The sequence below is a fragment of the Monocercomonoides exilis genome, assembly GCF_001643675.1.
Source record: "Monocercomonoides exilis strain PA203 chromosome Unknown scaffold18-1597598, whole genome shotgun sequence".
Classification (NCBI taxonomy): domain Eukaryota; phylum Preaxostyla; order Oxymonadida; family Polymastigidae; genus Monocercomonoides; species Monocercomonoides exilis.
Window position 1 is genome coordinate 450,525 of NW_027150563.1, and position 14,685 is coordinate 465,209.

At 37.2% G+C, this 14,685-nt stretch overlaps 2 protein-coding genes across 2 annotated transcripts; one reads left to right on the plus strand and one right to left on the minus strand.

The window, feature by feature from the left end:
• Positions 1-2,303: 2,303 nt before the first annotated feature.
• On the minus strand, positions 2,304-10,346 carry MONOS_8178 (putative Protein tyrosine and serine/threonine kinase; the record flags this gene model as incomplete). Its single annotated transcript, XM_067878565.1, has 1 exon — positions 2,304-10,346. One exon carries the CDS (start codon positions 10,344-10,346, stop codon positions 2,304-2,306), a length of 8,043 nt encoding a protein of 2,680 aa, XP_067728773.1.
• Positions 10,347-13,073: 2,727 nt separating this feature from the next.
• On the plus strand, positions 13,074-13,889 carry MONOS_8177 (putative aldehyde dehydrogenase; the record flags this gene model as incomplete). The annotated part of the gene is made up of 2 exons (XM_067878564.1): positions 13,074-13,169; positions 13,212-13,889. The coding sequence occupies 2 exons, from the start codon at positions 13,074-13,076 to the stop codon at positions 13,887-13,889; spliced, it is 774 nt and encodes a 257-aa protein (XP_067728774.1).
• Positions 13,890-14,685: the final 796 nt, after the last annotated feature.

Below are 14,685 nucleotides of genomic sequence, written 5' to 3' on the forward strand. Positions count from 1 at the left end.
TTTAACTGGTCGTATCAAGCCCATTTTCCGTGACATTTGCAGACAATTCGTTTTCAGCACTTGATAATGACACTTTTTTTGTTTTCTTTTTTAAACATTTAATGTTCTTTTCAATATTTGAAGAATATAATTTTTGGAAAACGAAAAAAATATTTTCAATAATAAATTTTTTGTTGAAAAATTACATTTAAAATTTATCATGATCAAGATTTCTGATTCATATCCTCTTGTTTGTCAATATTGTTTTGAAACGGAGAAAGAGAATACAGACATGAGTTTTGGGCTGCTGAGTTAATATCACAAGACCATTTGTTTACCAAAAAAACAAAAAACTTTCAAGATTATTTTGTGAATTCAAAACAAAAGGATATGAAGAAAGTTAAAATTGTTTGAGACAACAAGAAGGAAAAAGAGCAGTGGATGTGATTTAATGAACACAATCGCTTCTATTCACAATGAATCGTTTCATACAAAATGAAATTTTGGATGACACCCACAGGATAAAAAACATCAGCAAGCTTTCAAAAATACAATCATGAAAGTTAACATTATTGAATATTTCTGATGAATATATCTTTTCGAAAGAATTTTTGATGGAAAGATTTCAGGTCAAATATCCATTGTTTATTCTCAAAAAAGAAAAAAAATCGTTCCATGAAATTCAATAAAATTTTTTCTGAATAAAGAAAGAAAGGAAATAATTATTTTTTCGTGTTGAGTGATTGTTTTTGTTTTTGAATACAACCAATTGCAAAATTATTTGATTTCCATGAAAAACAGAAATGTTGGGAGATTCATTGAAAAAGTTAATTTTTCTTTTTCAAAAATCTTTCAAAGATCATAAACCTTAACATAATGAATTAACATCTCAAGCAACACTTTGAAAAATTGCTATTTAAAAAAGGGATGGAGATAAAATAGATTTTGATGAAAACAAAAATGTGTTGAATTTTCACATAAATAAAAAAACAATGATGAACATGTTAATTCGAATAACTGGAAAATAATGTGCATTTGTTTTTCGTGTTCAGAAAAGAATGTTGCATCAGTGTGATTATTATTGAAAACATGAATATTGGTTAACACATTTTAACTTTTTTTTATTTTTTTCGCAACTATGAAACAAATTTTATTTTGTTTCAATTTTTGTTAAGGTTGTTGTGTGAAAACATGAAAAAGAGAAAATAAATATAAACATTGTTCTTTCTGAGAATCTGAAATGCCATTATAAAGGTTGATTTTGTGAAAATGAACTTGAACAATCGAATCGATATTTTCAAACAGAAACAAGATGAAATTTAAAAACATTTCCTCCTTGAAAAAGAAAATAACAATTTGAAACAACTTTCTGAACGAGCCGTAATTCAAAGAGTCACAAAGAAGTGTTGCAAATAAAAGGTTGATTTCATTGAACCGAAATCATCAAATGAAGAACAATTCCATTCACAAATGCATAATTTGAAAAACATAAAGAAATGTGGATGCTTTCATTTTTCAATATTTCTCAATTTGATTTGTTGTTGGGTTGTTGTGAAAAACGCGATTTGATAAATTCAGAATCAAAAAGACAAAAAGGCAATAAATTCTTGCTGGATTGCAAAGAAATTCTGCTTTTTCAAATATCCTTTTCGAACAAACACAAATGAATTCTTTTTTCAACATCGAAATTGCAAACAAATGCAAAATCAATCACATCCAATGACTATATATCACAAAAAGGAAATCAACCAAAACAGAAATACATTTACAAAAGCAAAAATACGAACAAAAGAAACAACTCAAATCTTGACTCGAGAATTACAATGACTTGGAAAAAAGGGAAAAAAAGTTGAATGGATAAAGACAATTATAAAAAAAAAAAATAGAAAGAAAAAAATCAAGAAAAAAGGAAAAAAAGGTGAGAAAAAAGGGGGAAGAAAGTAATTAAAAAAGTGAAAAACAATGAGAAAAATAGAAAGAAAAACAATGAGATTAAAAATGAGAAAAACAATGGGAAAAACAATGAGAAAAATGCTTTAATAAAGTTAAAGAGAATGATAAAGAAAGATAAAAAAAAGATCGGAAAGGAAAATGTGCTGAAAAAGAAGAAGAAAGCAATTCATTTGTGGGCAATCGTTCAACGCAAATGTTTCAACTCAAAAGCTATGTCACTCTTCATAAGAGCAAAGCTGGATAACCCTTGACACACATCATCTTCCTCAACAATCCCCTTTGGAAATAATAATTCACAGAAACACTGTTTCACATTTGCCATCGTGCCATTTCTCCATTTTCCTTTTTTCCGTTTCTCGTTCCATTATCCTTCATTCCTTCTTCACCATGTCTGGCTGATCTGCCACTATCCCACATTCACGTTCACAAATGACCAAAGGCTCATCACCTGTCAGCCATCCGCTCTCCTTCTCACCATCTTCAGACTCTCCATAATCAACAGCATCTGAAATTGTCATGATCAATGCTCCAGGAGGGAATCGTTGGACAAACTCTCTCTTCAAATCCACAAGACTCATCCTTTCATTTGGCTCTCCTTGCCAACACTTGCATATTGCTTCTTTCAATGAACACTCACCCAAACTTTGAACAGTCGGCCTCTCCCCATTCACAATCTTATCTCCAGCAACCGCTGCATCATAGTCACCAAACGGGATCTGAAGAGTCAGACACTCCCACAGCATCATCCCAATCGAAAACACAACCGACTTCTTTGTTGCCCCCATCTTCCTATTCATCAACAATTCTGGTGCCATCCATCGCAGACATTCTTTTTTGTAATCATCCTCATCCTCAAAGGCTGATGAGGGAAGAGAGTCTTCGCTATCATCACTGGCAGATGTCACAACAGTTGATGAAGAGATGGAAGAAGAGTCAGAATCATCATCTGACAAAAAGTCTGAGTGCATCACGATGCAGATCACCATGTGCTCTGAAAACAGCACAATGTGCGGACTCAGGTTCGGCAAAGAGGGAAGTTCATCTTCCTCGTCCTCAAGCGAGTGCAAAGCCCCATTCGCCACCCAGAACAGGATTTGCACACCTGTCATCTCCCTCTCCTTCAAGTTACCAATCGCCATTTCTTTCTTCTCATTTCTTCCATGAAGCAGCATGAACAACGAATCCCTCAAGTCCACAATCAGCTTTTCATGAGGCGATGAACATGCCATTGCATCCACCAGATTCGACATCGAAGAGGTGGTTGGACACAGACACTCTGATCGAACAAATGTTGTGTCTGTGTCTGATGCATCAGTTGTTGAAGTTGATGAAATAGATGGTGATGGTGTTCTCTTCCTTATCTCTTCTTCCTCATCTTTCTCCAACATCCATTGAGGGATCTTGTCTGAATCTCTTCCCAATATATATTCAGTTGATCCGCTTTCAGAAAGAAGATGCTCCGATGACTCAGAGTGTCCTAAGCTTTTCGCATACACCCTCTTTTTGATTCTCTCTTCATTCTTTTTCTCTGCCTCTTTCTCTGCTCTCCTCCATTGCTCCTCAGGTGACATCTCCATCGTCACCATCTCAAACGCCTTCGGATCCTTTTTGATGTTGTCATTCACAATCTCTCTCAGATCTTTATTCTCGTTCTTTGCCCTTCTCCATCGAACTGCCAGAATAATAATGACTACAAGCAGTATTACACAAGCAATGCACACGATAATTACAATTATAGGCCATATCGATTTTCCTTCTTTTCTTCCTTCAACATTTCTTTCATCTCCTTTTTGCTCAATCTCACTTCTGTTTTTCACAACAAATGGCTCTGTTGATGAAGGAGATTCTGCATTCCCAAACAAAATACACACACTCACCTCGATTTCATTTCCACAACTGCTGAGGAGATCTTTTCCCACGCTTCCTTCAACTTCTTTTTCTGACAAAAATCCATTTGAATCAAAATCATGTTTTTCAATCTCTTTCTCTTCACCTTTCCTCTTCACAACTGAGTATGACAGATTGCATGGAACAAGAAGCATCCCTTTGAACGTCAGCTTCATTCTATCTGTCTCTTCTTTTGTTTCCACATTCTCCAGAATTGGAATGAAGAATGATGAATCTCTCTCAGAAACAATCCCTTCAAAACTGCACCCATCATTCAACATCCAAAGAGATGTGTTATCTTTCAGTCCATCTCCTCCTTTCAAACTCAACACATTCAATGTTCCTGAATCTGAACAGATGATGTTTCTTCTCAATGATGGATATCCTTCAATTGAGGGATTGTTATTCAAAAATTCTCCTTTCTCAATATTCACATTTCCACCTCTCATTGTTATTCCACCTTCTGGTGAATTTGTGATTGTTGAAACTTTCATCATCACAGAACTCTTCACAACATCAACAAGAGAACCTTCCCATCTGCACATCTCTTCTTCCTCGTTCAAATATTGCTCATTTCTTTCCTTTGAACTCCCATCGAAAATGCAACTGTCCATTTTCACATCCAAACAATCCTCCAATTTCATCAATTTTCCTTTTGCGGTCTTTGAACTGACTCCACCTATTGTGCAATTTGCCAATTGAATTGTCTTTTTCATTGTCAAGCAAGATATCAATGATTCATCATTTCCTTCAACTGTGATATTTTCTGTATTGAAATCCTTTATTGTTAATTGCGCGCATTCATTAATATCCATCAGAGAAGTTTCTATTATTGAATTGCAAATCGTTAATGAATCAATTGTTGATGGAAGTGGTGATGAAAGATGCAATACAGATTCTTTAAGAATAAGATTGGACATTGTGCATCCATCAAGTTGCAATTCTCCTTTTTCCATATTGATAACGTGAAATGGAATGTTTGCAAATTCTGTATTAACACCTTCCACTGGAAGTTTTGAACTGAATGAACAACTCATGATATCAAGAATTCCTCCCTCTGGCGATATCAGTGATTCATGTTGAGAAATGAAATTCGAATCAAACACAAAATTCACTCTCAATAATGAGACTGTTCCGGTTGTTGTTATCAATACCACTCTTGTTTCTTCAATCTCTGATTTCATTTCAACTTTGCACATCTCTCTGCTCTTTGAACTCAAACTCATTTCCTTCAGATTTATCTCTTGACCAATCACACTCCCTTCAACAACGAGTATTTGACTTATCAGCTCTGAAGTCAGGTGCATCAGTCCATAATCAATCGAATAACATGGAAGTGTGTTTGTTCCACATTGCCTCTCATCCGATCCATCCACACTTCTCACAACAATTGTGTCACTCTGATGGATAGTCACAAATTCAATAAGATCTGTATCTTCTTTGTGCTCACAACTATCAATTCCATATATAGCATTAATTCGTGAATAATGATTCTCTCGAAGATCAAATTGAAATTGGGTTTCATTGATCTGCGAAGATATGTTAAAGCAATCAATGAAAACATCTTTTCCAACACTTGCACCGTTGTCACTGAACTTCATCCCCACAAATGAAAAATTCAATTCTCCTCTTTCATCTGTTGCCAAATACACTCCTCCTCCTTTCCCTGAACTAATACTGCAATTGCAATTTGAGATTTTGGAGTCAATCATATTCATTGATCCAGACGATTCCAATGTGAAGAATATTGCCCCTCCTTTTTCACTTGTTTCTGCTTTATCTTCTGTTATATTGCTCTCGTTCACAACCAAACAAATCTCATTTTCACTCTTTGATTCCAAAATGGTTGCTCCATTATCACTTCTCTTCACTCCTGAAAATGATGAATTATCAATATTGAGACTCATTTCTTCACATCCTTCATTTATCTTTGTTGCTAATTCCGGTCCTTTGATCTGAAGAAGACATCCTCCACTTTCATTCAACGATTCCACTCGAACATTCACCAAATGACAAGAAACTCCAACATCATGAATGACAAAAATACTGTTTCCAGCATTGCACGATTCAATCGACAAATCATTCACTTCCACACTGCCTCCAATCGCATCCACAAACACACAATCAAATCCATTATTCACTCCTGCTTCTGAATGGAATGAACATCCAGTTATTACCAAATCTCCTCCTTTGTTTGAAATAATTGTTTTGGCTGAGTTGTCAAATCCTGATGTCAATTGAAGTTGGATATCCGTCAATTCAAAGTGAAAATCATTTCCCATGAAATATTCCAGTTGACTTCCAATTGCCTTTTCAAAATTCAATATCGCTTTTGTATCTTCCTCTCCCATCTTTACACTCTTTTTGATCTGATAATTGGTAACATTGAATGAATCTTGAATGATAGTTGATCCTTCAATCTGAATTGTTTTCTTTCCAATCTCCTTTTCCATGTTTTCCATCCCTTTCCACATTGTTTGACATGGCTCTTCCTCGCTTCCACATCTTGCAACATCAAATCCTTCTGATGAGATAAATATCTCAAATGAACTGAATGGAACGAGGAACATGAACAGATCCTTGTTTGAATAATTGTTATCTCTCCCAACAAACAAATTACCATTATTTATCATTGAGGAGTAATCAAACTTGAATGAGTCATTTGTCACAGAAGTATTTAAATCATTTGCCAAAATGAACATATTCCTCCCATATTCTGCTTTATTCTGATCAAATATCAAATTTCCTGACAACTCAAACTTTGCATCTGCATCTGCCACAGAAAGCATCATCCCTCCTCCTTTCCCTTCACTTCCACTCGTTGAGGGTGCACAGCACTTCTCAAATCTTGTTGATGAGACAAACAGTTCAGACGGATGCTTCAATGAAACTGACAGTCCTCCTCCTCCTTTCCCTTTCTCACTCACCTTGCACATCCTGAATGAGCAATTCTCAACTCTGATTATATCTTGGCTTCCATCATCATTCGATCTCACACAAAGGCTTCCACCATCTCCTTTCCCTCTCGTGATATTCTCAAATGAGGTGTTCTTCAATTTGATAGATGAACACTTCTCAACCTGAATTGCTCCACAACTCGGCAGATCACAATTTGTGATCGAGCAATTCTGGATTGTGGCTGAACTGCTTGTGGCAATCTCAATCAATCCACTCACTCCATTTGATATTGTCTGATTCATAATCACCTCATCCATCAGACACTCACAGCTCCCATTCACAAAAATCACACTTCCCACAAATCTCACTTCTCCCACACTCCCTCCACAACTCATCCCAACAATCTCCACTTTCCCTCCACTCGCACTCACAAACAAATAATTCACTGCATTCGCTCCATTCCCCATCTTCATCCCACAATCAGCAAATCTCAATGTGCCTCCTGAAGAATGGATAAATGATGATCGCTCTCCAATCGATCCTCCCAATTCAAACAAGATCCCTGTCAATGTTGATGAAACACTGTTCATCACCAACGCTTCTTGTGTTTTTGTTCCTGTTGCCTCGATTTTTATTCCAATATCTTTGTCATTCGAATCAATCTCATATGACTCCTTATTCAACTCCACTTCTTCATCAAATGAAAATGTGCTTGTCAGTCTGATCATTCTCTTTGAACTCAGATACCGATATTCACTCGCTTCTTCAATTGTTCTGCATGGGTAATCTTCATATCCACACAGTCTGAATTCACTTCCTTGTTCTCTCCCACTCACATATGCTGGCGATGAAAATGTCCGAAGAAACACAACAAGCGGAACAATTAGCTCTGCCTTGCCTCTTTCTCTTCCACAAAGTTCACTCAAATCTGCTTTATTCGCCTCAACAACTGGATTGAATCCGATTGAAGAGCTGTTGATAACAGCTGACAGGTCATGTGCTTCCACAAACACATTCTTCCCTCCCAATGTTGCAGCACAACCAGCAAAATTCACTGTTGTGATCTCAAAGTCAAATGAGTCATTAGCCAGATGCAGCTTCACCCCTCCTCCATATCCACCGCATTTGCATTGATTGAACGAAGTCGTCCCTCCACTGTGTGATATTGAATCTCCAATCAGAACCTTGCTTGCTGATGATAATAATTCCACTTTGATTCCTCCTCCATTTCCATTCACACACTCACACTCCTCAATCGTTGTGTTCCACACCACAAATGTCTCTCCTCTCTTCACACTTTTTGCCATCACCACTCCATCTCCTTCTGTTGTCCGATTCACATTCCGAATTGTCACATTCGCTAACATACTCTCTCCTGATGTTGATCCTGCTGATGATGGCTCTTCGAACAGAGGTTGGCTCATTTTCATATTTTCTATCTCAACATCGCTCATCCTCAATTGCGACAGTTCCATCACAAATATCGATGCTGATATTTCTCTCTCTCCATTAACACTTGAAAAGATCAGAACATCCTCCAATGAAAGTGATCCGCTTCCATCAGACACCACAAACACATTCGGTGAAGAATCTCTTGTTGCGTTGTGATCGATTCCCACATGCCCCACCTCAAGCTGCCCACTTGTCACACTGAACAGCGTTGTTGAAGATGAAGAAAGAGAATTCGTTCCAATCACACTCGTCTCCTTTCCTTTCCCCAAAACATTAATCTTCTTTTCCCCAACATTGATTGTTTCCTCTTCGCTTTGATGTTTCCCGCTAAGGACTGTGATTGTCGAGCTCGATTGCATCAAACTCACCCTTGCAACGAACCCCACTGTTTTGCACGGCACTGCCTCGCTCATCCCACACAAACTCCTAAAATCGTCTCCATTCTCCCCAACAAATCGATCCTTTGGCCCTTCTTTCAGCCAACCCTTCTTTTCTGTGTACATATATTTCACACCGCCCGAATAATAAGCATAGCATAATCTGTTTGAATTGCTATTCGTTGTATACGATTCATGGAACGGATTTTTCGATGAAAAGAGATTATTCATATCGGAATAGTATACATCATGACCAAAAGGAGTGGAATTAGTGCATCTGCAATCATGAAAGAAGAAGAAATAACAATAAATGTTGTTGCTTGGAGCTATTTTTTGATTTGGCCGAAAATCCAATCCTCCGCCATATATCGCAGCCTTGCACGAAATAAACTGAATGCTCCTCATTTTGAATGAAGCTGAAACAGCTCGACAATACATCCCTCCACCAATTTGATTTTTTAGCTCGCATGAAATCAAACTACAGTCAAATACAAATGCACTCTCCCCTCCTCCATTTTCTTCCCCAATACATCCTGCTCCCGAATCATTAAAAGTGTCAAGATTTAGACCTCCTCCATAATTAACTGCTTTGCAATTTTTGAATTCACATCCACTGATTCTAACACATTGCGAAATCGCGGAAATACTCATTCCTCCGCCACACCAATCCTGTGCTGAGCATAAGTCAAAGGTGTTGTTCTCAATCTCAACGATTTTGATTTTCACGCATAATACTCCACCTCCACTTCTATAAGCAAAACAGTTGTTGAATGCACAATGTGAAACTGAAAGAGTTCCGTTCTGCAGATCGTACATGAAAATAGCCCCACCATTCGAAGTTCCATTAAAGTCTTCTGTATTGTTTTTTGTTGTCTTTGACCCATTCCACACACACCAAATAAATGAATTCGCCCCATTGTTTGTCTGATTCTGTCTCCCTGGAGTCAACTTTCCATCTGAAGTTCCTTCATATTTCACATTTCTTGTCCGACAACATCCGATGAACGAGGAATTCGAGGCAGTCAAAGAAGAAAAAGGGTTGTTGAGTGAGGGAACAATCCCACCATCATACACATCGCAAACCGACGAGAACGAGCAACTGCTCATCAGACATGATGTTTGATAAAATGAAGTGGTCGAAGACGAACATTCTGAAGCCGCTGTTGAAATGTTGAAAAATGACAGGTGAGAGAGTGAAACAAGAGGAATAGAAGGTGATGAGAGAAATGGCGCTGAGGAAACACAAAAAGAAGAGAAATGAGAAGAACAAACAGAAACAACACATTTTCCAGAATATTTACCTTCCAAGGCTTTTGAAGAAACCAGAGAAGGAAATATCTTCATAAACGAAGTTGAAGAAGATCTGAGTGAAATGTTGGTGAACAGCCCACAACTTCCAGTTAAGCAAAACGGAGGTGTTTCACTCAATGGTACAACTTCACAATCGTTCAATTCAACATGGCTCCCATGTCCTGCTTTGATAACATTTCCCCCATCATTTTGCCTCAGCCCCAATGATTTGAGCTTCATCGAAGAATTAACAAGAATCAAACATCCATCAACCTCACTCTCTCCAAAATATCTTTCTTTTTTCCACATTTTGCACTCTTCATAAAATATTAAATCATTCGTTTTCTCATCTGGATTTCCTTCTTCTGTTCGGTTGAATCCTTCATTCAGCATTTTTTCACAATTATTCATTCCTTTTTCGTGCTTATCAGCTCCGTTTGTTCCATCTTCATTTTCTTCGGCAAGCACTTCACATATATATTTTCCATCATTTACGTCATTTTGGAGCATATCTACCCAAGGGTTCTTGAGATAATAAATATTTCGTTCATTCATTGATTTCTCTGCTTGCTCTGCCTCAGCACTTGTGGCACCAATGCACAGAAACTGTACACATATTATGCCAATAAGCAAACGTATTACCGACAGCATGGGGATCAATCCACACGAAGAAGGCGCTTTCTTTATTTTCTTCGTTTTGGCTTTATTAGTATGGGAACAAATCAACAAATAATATTAAAATTCATTTTTCTTATTTATTTTGTTCAAGATAATATTGTATTTGTAATTTTCTATAATTAACTGTAATAAGTTATTGATGTGTTTCAATTTCTATTTCGTTCGATCCTGAGAAAGATACAAAATGGATTGTTCGAAGTTCTTGAAATTTTGATTTTTTCATGATAACGTTGAGAAATGCGATGAAACTTTACAGAGATGCAATTGAATTTTTAAAAATAGCGTATGATCAGGATGAACAAATTCCTTTTAAAGCAATAGTTCGAAATTCATATTATAGTTTAACTTTCATTTATCCTGTGAATAGAAGAGGTTTGAACAATGAAAATGTTGCTGCTCTTTTTCACATATTATTTTCTGGTATTTATGTGATTTTTGTGAATTACTTTATTGTTATCATCAGATGCATTGAGTTTTTAATGAAATTGATATTTGTTGATAGATAATTAAAATGAAATGGATATTATTATGCAAATAAATGAGGCTTGTGCATTCTTTTTATTAATGGAGTGATGTGGGATATTTCATTCCTTTTTTGATAAATTTTGTGTTTTTTCCGAAAGATACACAACATTGATCGTTTGAGAGTTTTTTAATAGATGAAGTGTACAAAAAATAGAGACTTATCAAAAAAGCTTTGACATTTCAGTTAGTGATCTTTTTAACATTGAATGTGTGTTTATCGTCTGTTTGATTTGAATATTTCATCTTTTTGATTTTTTTAATTGTGATTTCACAATCTATTTTTATCTTTATATTCTTTTCAGGGCCAATTGAAGTTCAAAGGCAAAAGCCTAAGGTTTAAAATTTATATTGACAGAATTCTTTTGTGTTGAAGATTATTTCAAGTGGAGAAGAAAGGCAGAGAATAATTGAAGAACAGAGAAAGACATTTAAAGAAAAGAGATTGTGATCAGATTTGGAAAAGGAAATGTTTGAATAACACACAAAAGGGCAGAACCAATGGAAGCGCAATTATTCATTTCATGCTGATCTTGAGGATTGGATTGAATGGTTGAGACAATTCTGAGTGTGAATGGAATTGATGTTGATGATGATTGAAGAAGGGAACAGGCAACAGCATTGCTTGGAAGTGAAGAGATAGATAAGAGGGGAAAAAAGATCGATTTGGCCGAGAAAGAAGGAATTGAAGAAAAAAGATGATTTTAGCGAATATGTTAATTTGTGAATGTGACAAAGTTCCACTGGAATGGAAAAGAGAAAATCATTGAACAACTGAAGTTTTTCTTCCTCAAGCATCATCGTTCTTTTTCTCATAGGATAATCATCAACTACATCAACTTGGCAAGAAAAGCCTTAAATACCTCTTCTCCTTCTCCTCCTTCTTCAACCAAATGCAAAAAACAACAAGAACCATTCAATCATCCATCATTGCCCTTTGGATACCCTCCATTTTACCCATTTCTTTTCCCTCCTCAGTTTTTGCCTTCACCTCAGCAGCAACAGCAGACACAGCAAAATGAATCGAAGAAAACACAGAAATCGACAAACATTGCAGAAAAAGAAGAAGAAAAAGGAATGAATTCATTGAATGGAAAAGGAAAAGCCACATGTGATTTGTTTGGTCAAGAGCATTCTTCGAAGCAGCAGAAGAATCCAAAAGATAGGAAAGTTGACAATTCCAAAAATGATGGGACGAAACAGACAAGAAGGGAAGGCAACATCGAAGATGAATTGGTTGCTGAGCTGAATGATGATACAACAGAAGAAGAAAATGATGATGATGATAAAGATAATGATGACTCAGAGGAAGAAGAAGAAGAAGATGGGGTTGGAGAAGAGAAAGAGATTGAGAAGTTTTTTCCCTGTGAAAATGAGGAAGAAATTCAAAATGAAAATGAAAATGAAATGCAATATGAGACATCAGAAAACAAGGAAGAATATCGAGGGGAAGATGAAACAGATAGAACAAAAGAAGAAGAAGAAGAAGAAGAATTCCAAGAGGGAAAACCAAAGTCAACAGAAAAGAAGACATTTGTGTTTGGGTTTGACAGCCAGTTTGGAGAAAGGATGGCATTTGATGACGGACTGGAAGAGGAAAGAAGATGGAAAGAGGAGAAAGACAGGCTGGATGAGGCAGGCACAAGTGAAGCAACAGACTTTTCACAGAAACAACAGAAACAGGGAGATTTCGATGAAAAGAGGCAGATTCCTCAACATTCCAACAAATTTGAATCCAGAAAGAGGCAAAAAGCACCTGAAGACAGAGCCTTTGGCAGAAACTCTGTGTTTTTGACATCGTATTCGCGACTTGCCTCAGCTTCGTCTGGCCTTGCCATTCCATCGGCATCTGAGAATGGCAGAGGAAAAGAAGGAAAAGAAGGGAGAAGAACAGATAATCAGGACAATGGGGATTGTTTCAATCATTTATCATCAACATCAACATCTTCTTCTTCTTCTCTCCAATCTCCCCATCTGCACAAGACACACGCCTCTCCTCGCTCTTCGTTGCATTCAGTCGAAGACCCAGTTTTGTCGATGACACTGCCTTCGCATTCAGGAAGTGAGCTTCTTCGGATGAAAGAGATGCAACAACAAACAGCTGGCTCTTCTTCTTCTTTTTCTTCTTCTTTTGTTTTTATTTAACTTTCTTCATTTCACACTTCATCTTCCCAGAAATCTCCTATCCATCCTTCTGGTGAAGACAATCACTCTTCACCACCTTCATCTCCATGCACATCTTTATCATCTTTTTCTTATCCAATTTCATCCACAACCTCATCCTCTTCCTCAGCATCTTCATCTTCTCCGACAGGCCTTGTGACATACACCTCGCTCCCAGCCAATCTGAGGCCGACTCAAAACGGCGGGCATCGCATCCTGTTTGGAGGGCGCTCAGATGCGGACGATCTGTTTGTTGAGCCGACACTGATTCTGTGTGCGCCGAACACCACGTCGCGCTTCATGAAGGAGGAGATATTTGGGACGATTCTTCCGATTGTTCCGCTTCCGTCGGCCGGGTTTGCCAGCCGGTGTGTGGACTTTGTGCTGGGCAGGGACAAGCCGCTGTCGTGCTATCTGTTTACGAGCGACAGCGAGACGAAGAGCTTTGTTGCGTCGCACATCTCGTCGGGGTCGATGGCGATCAACGAGTGTGTGCTGCAGCTGCAGATCCCGAGCCTTCCGTTTGGAGGCGTTGGGGAGAGCGGGATGGGGATGTACCACGGGAAGTTCTCGTTCGACACGTTTTCGCACATGAAGGCGCTGCTGGACAAGTCGGTGTCGCTGGATGTTGGGGCAAGATACCCGCCATACACAGAGGCGAAGCTGAAAATGATCAAGAGGTTCATGTAGAGTTGCATCGGATGAGCACATTTGCTGAAACTGCGTTGAACGATGTGAACAGCAGAAAAGAGTGAGAGAAGGAAAAACATTTAGGAGAAGTTCAGTTATATTTTTTCTTTTTCACTGATTTTTCTCTGTTGGTTGCTTTCATGTTTTTTATTTCTTTTCATTTGGAATTCCATCACTTTCCACCTCTGTTTGAAGAGTATTCACATTTATGAATGAAACACAGAAAATGCTTTATCGGATGCTTTCCTTTAGAAATGGCTCATGCTTTTGAAAAAAGGACAAGAAAGCATTTTATGTTTTTGAAACATTCGTATTTTCAAAGAAGAAACATTGTACCGTCATCGAATAATAAACCAAAAAATTGGATATTCCGAAATGAAAAAGATGAAATCAAGAAATGTGTGAAACTCACTCTTGAATATGAGAAACAACTGTTGAAAAACATTTGATAATGCAATATGTTGAATAATCTTCAAAATTTTCGTCATTCATCTTCTTTGTTGACATCAAGAATTGAAATGATGGCAACTGATGAGGAAGTTGTTTGAAAACCAAAGAAGAGAATGAAAAGTTGCTGATTGGCATTTGTGAGTTATGCCTTTTTATTTTCTGAAGTTTTTCTTCAACAAACCGATTTCCAGTTTGTGATTCTTGCCTTTTTAAAGCTATGTTGAAGAATGAAGTATGAGAAGGAAAAGAAAGGGCTCTGATGGTTTTTATTTCTTTCTTTTTCTTTTCAGATGATTGTTTTCCATTTTGATCAATTTGAATGAAAAATTCATCCAATTTCCAACAA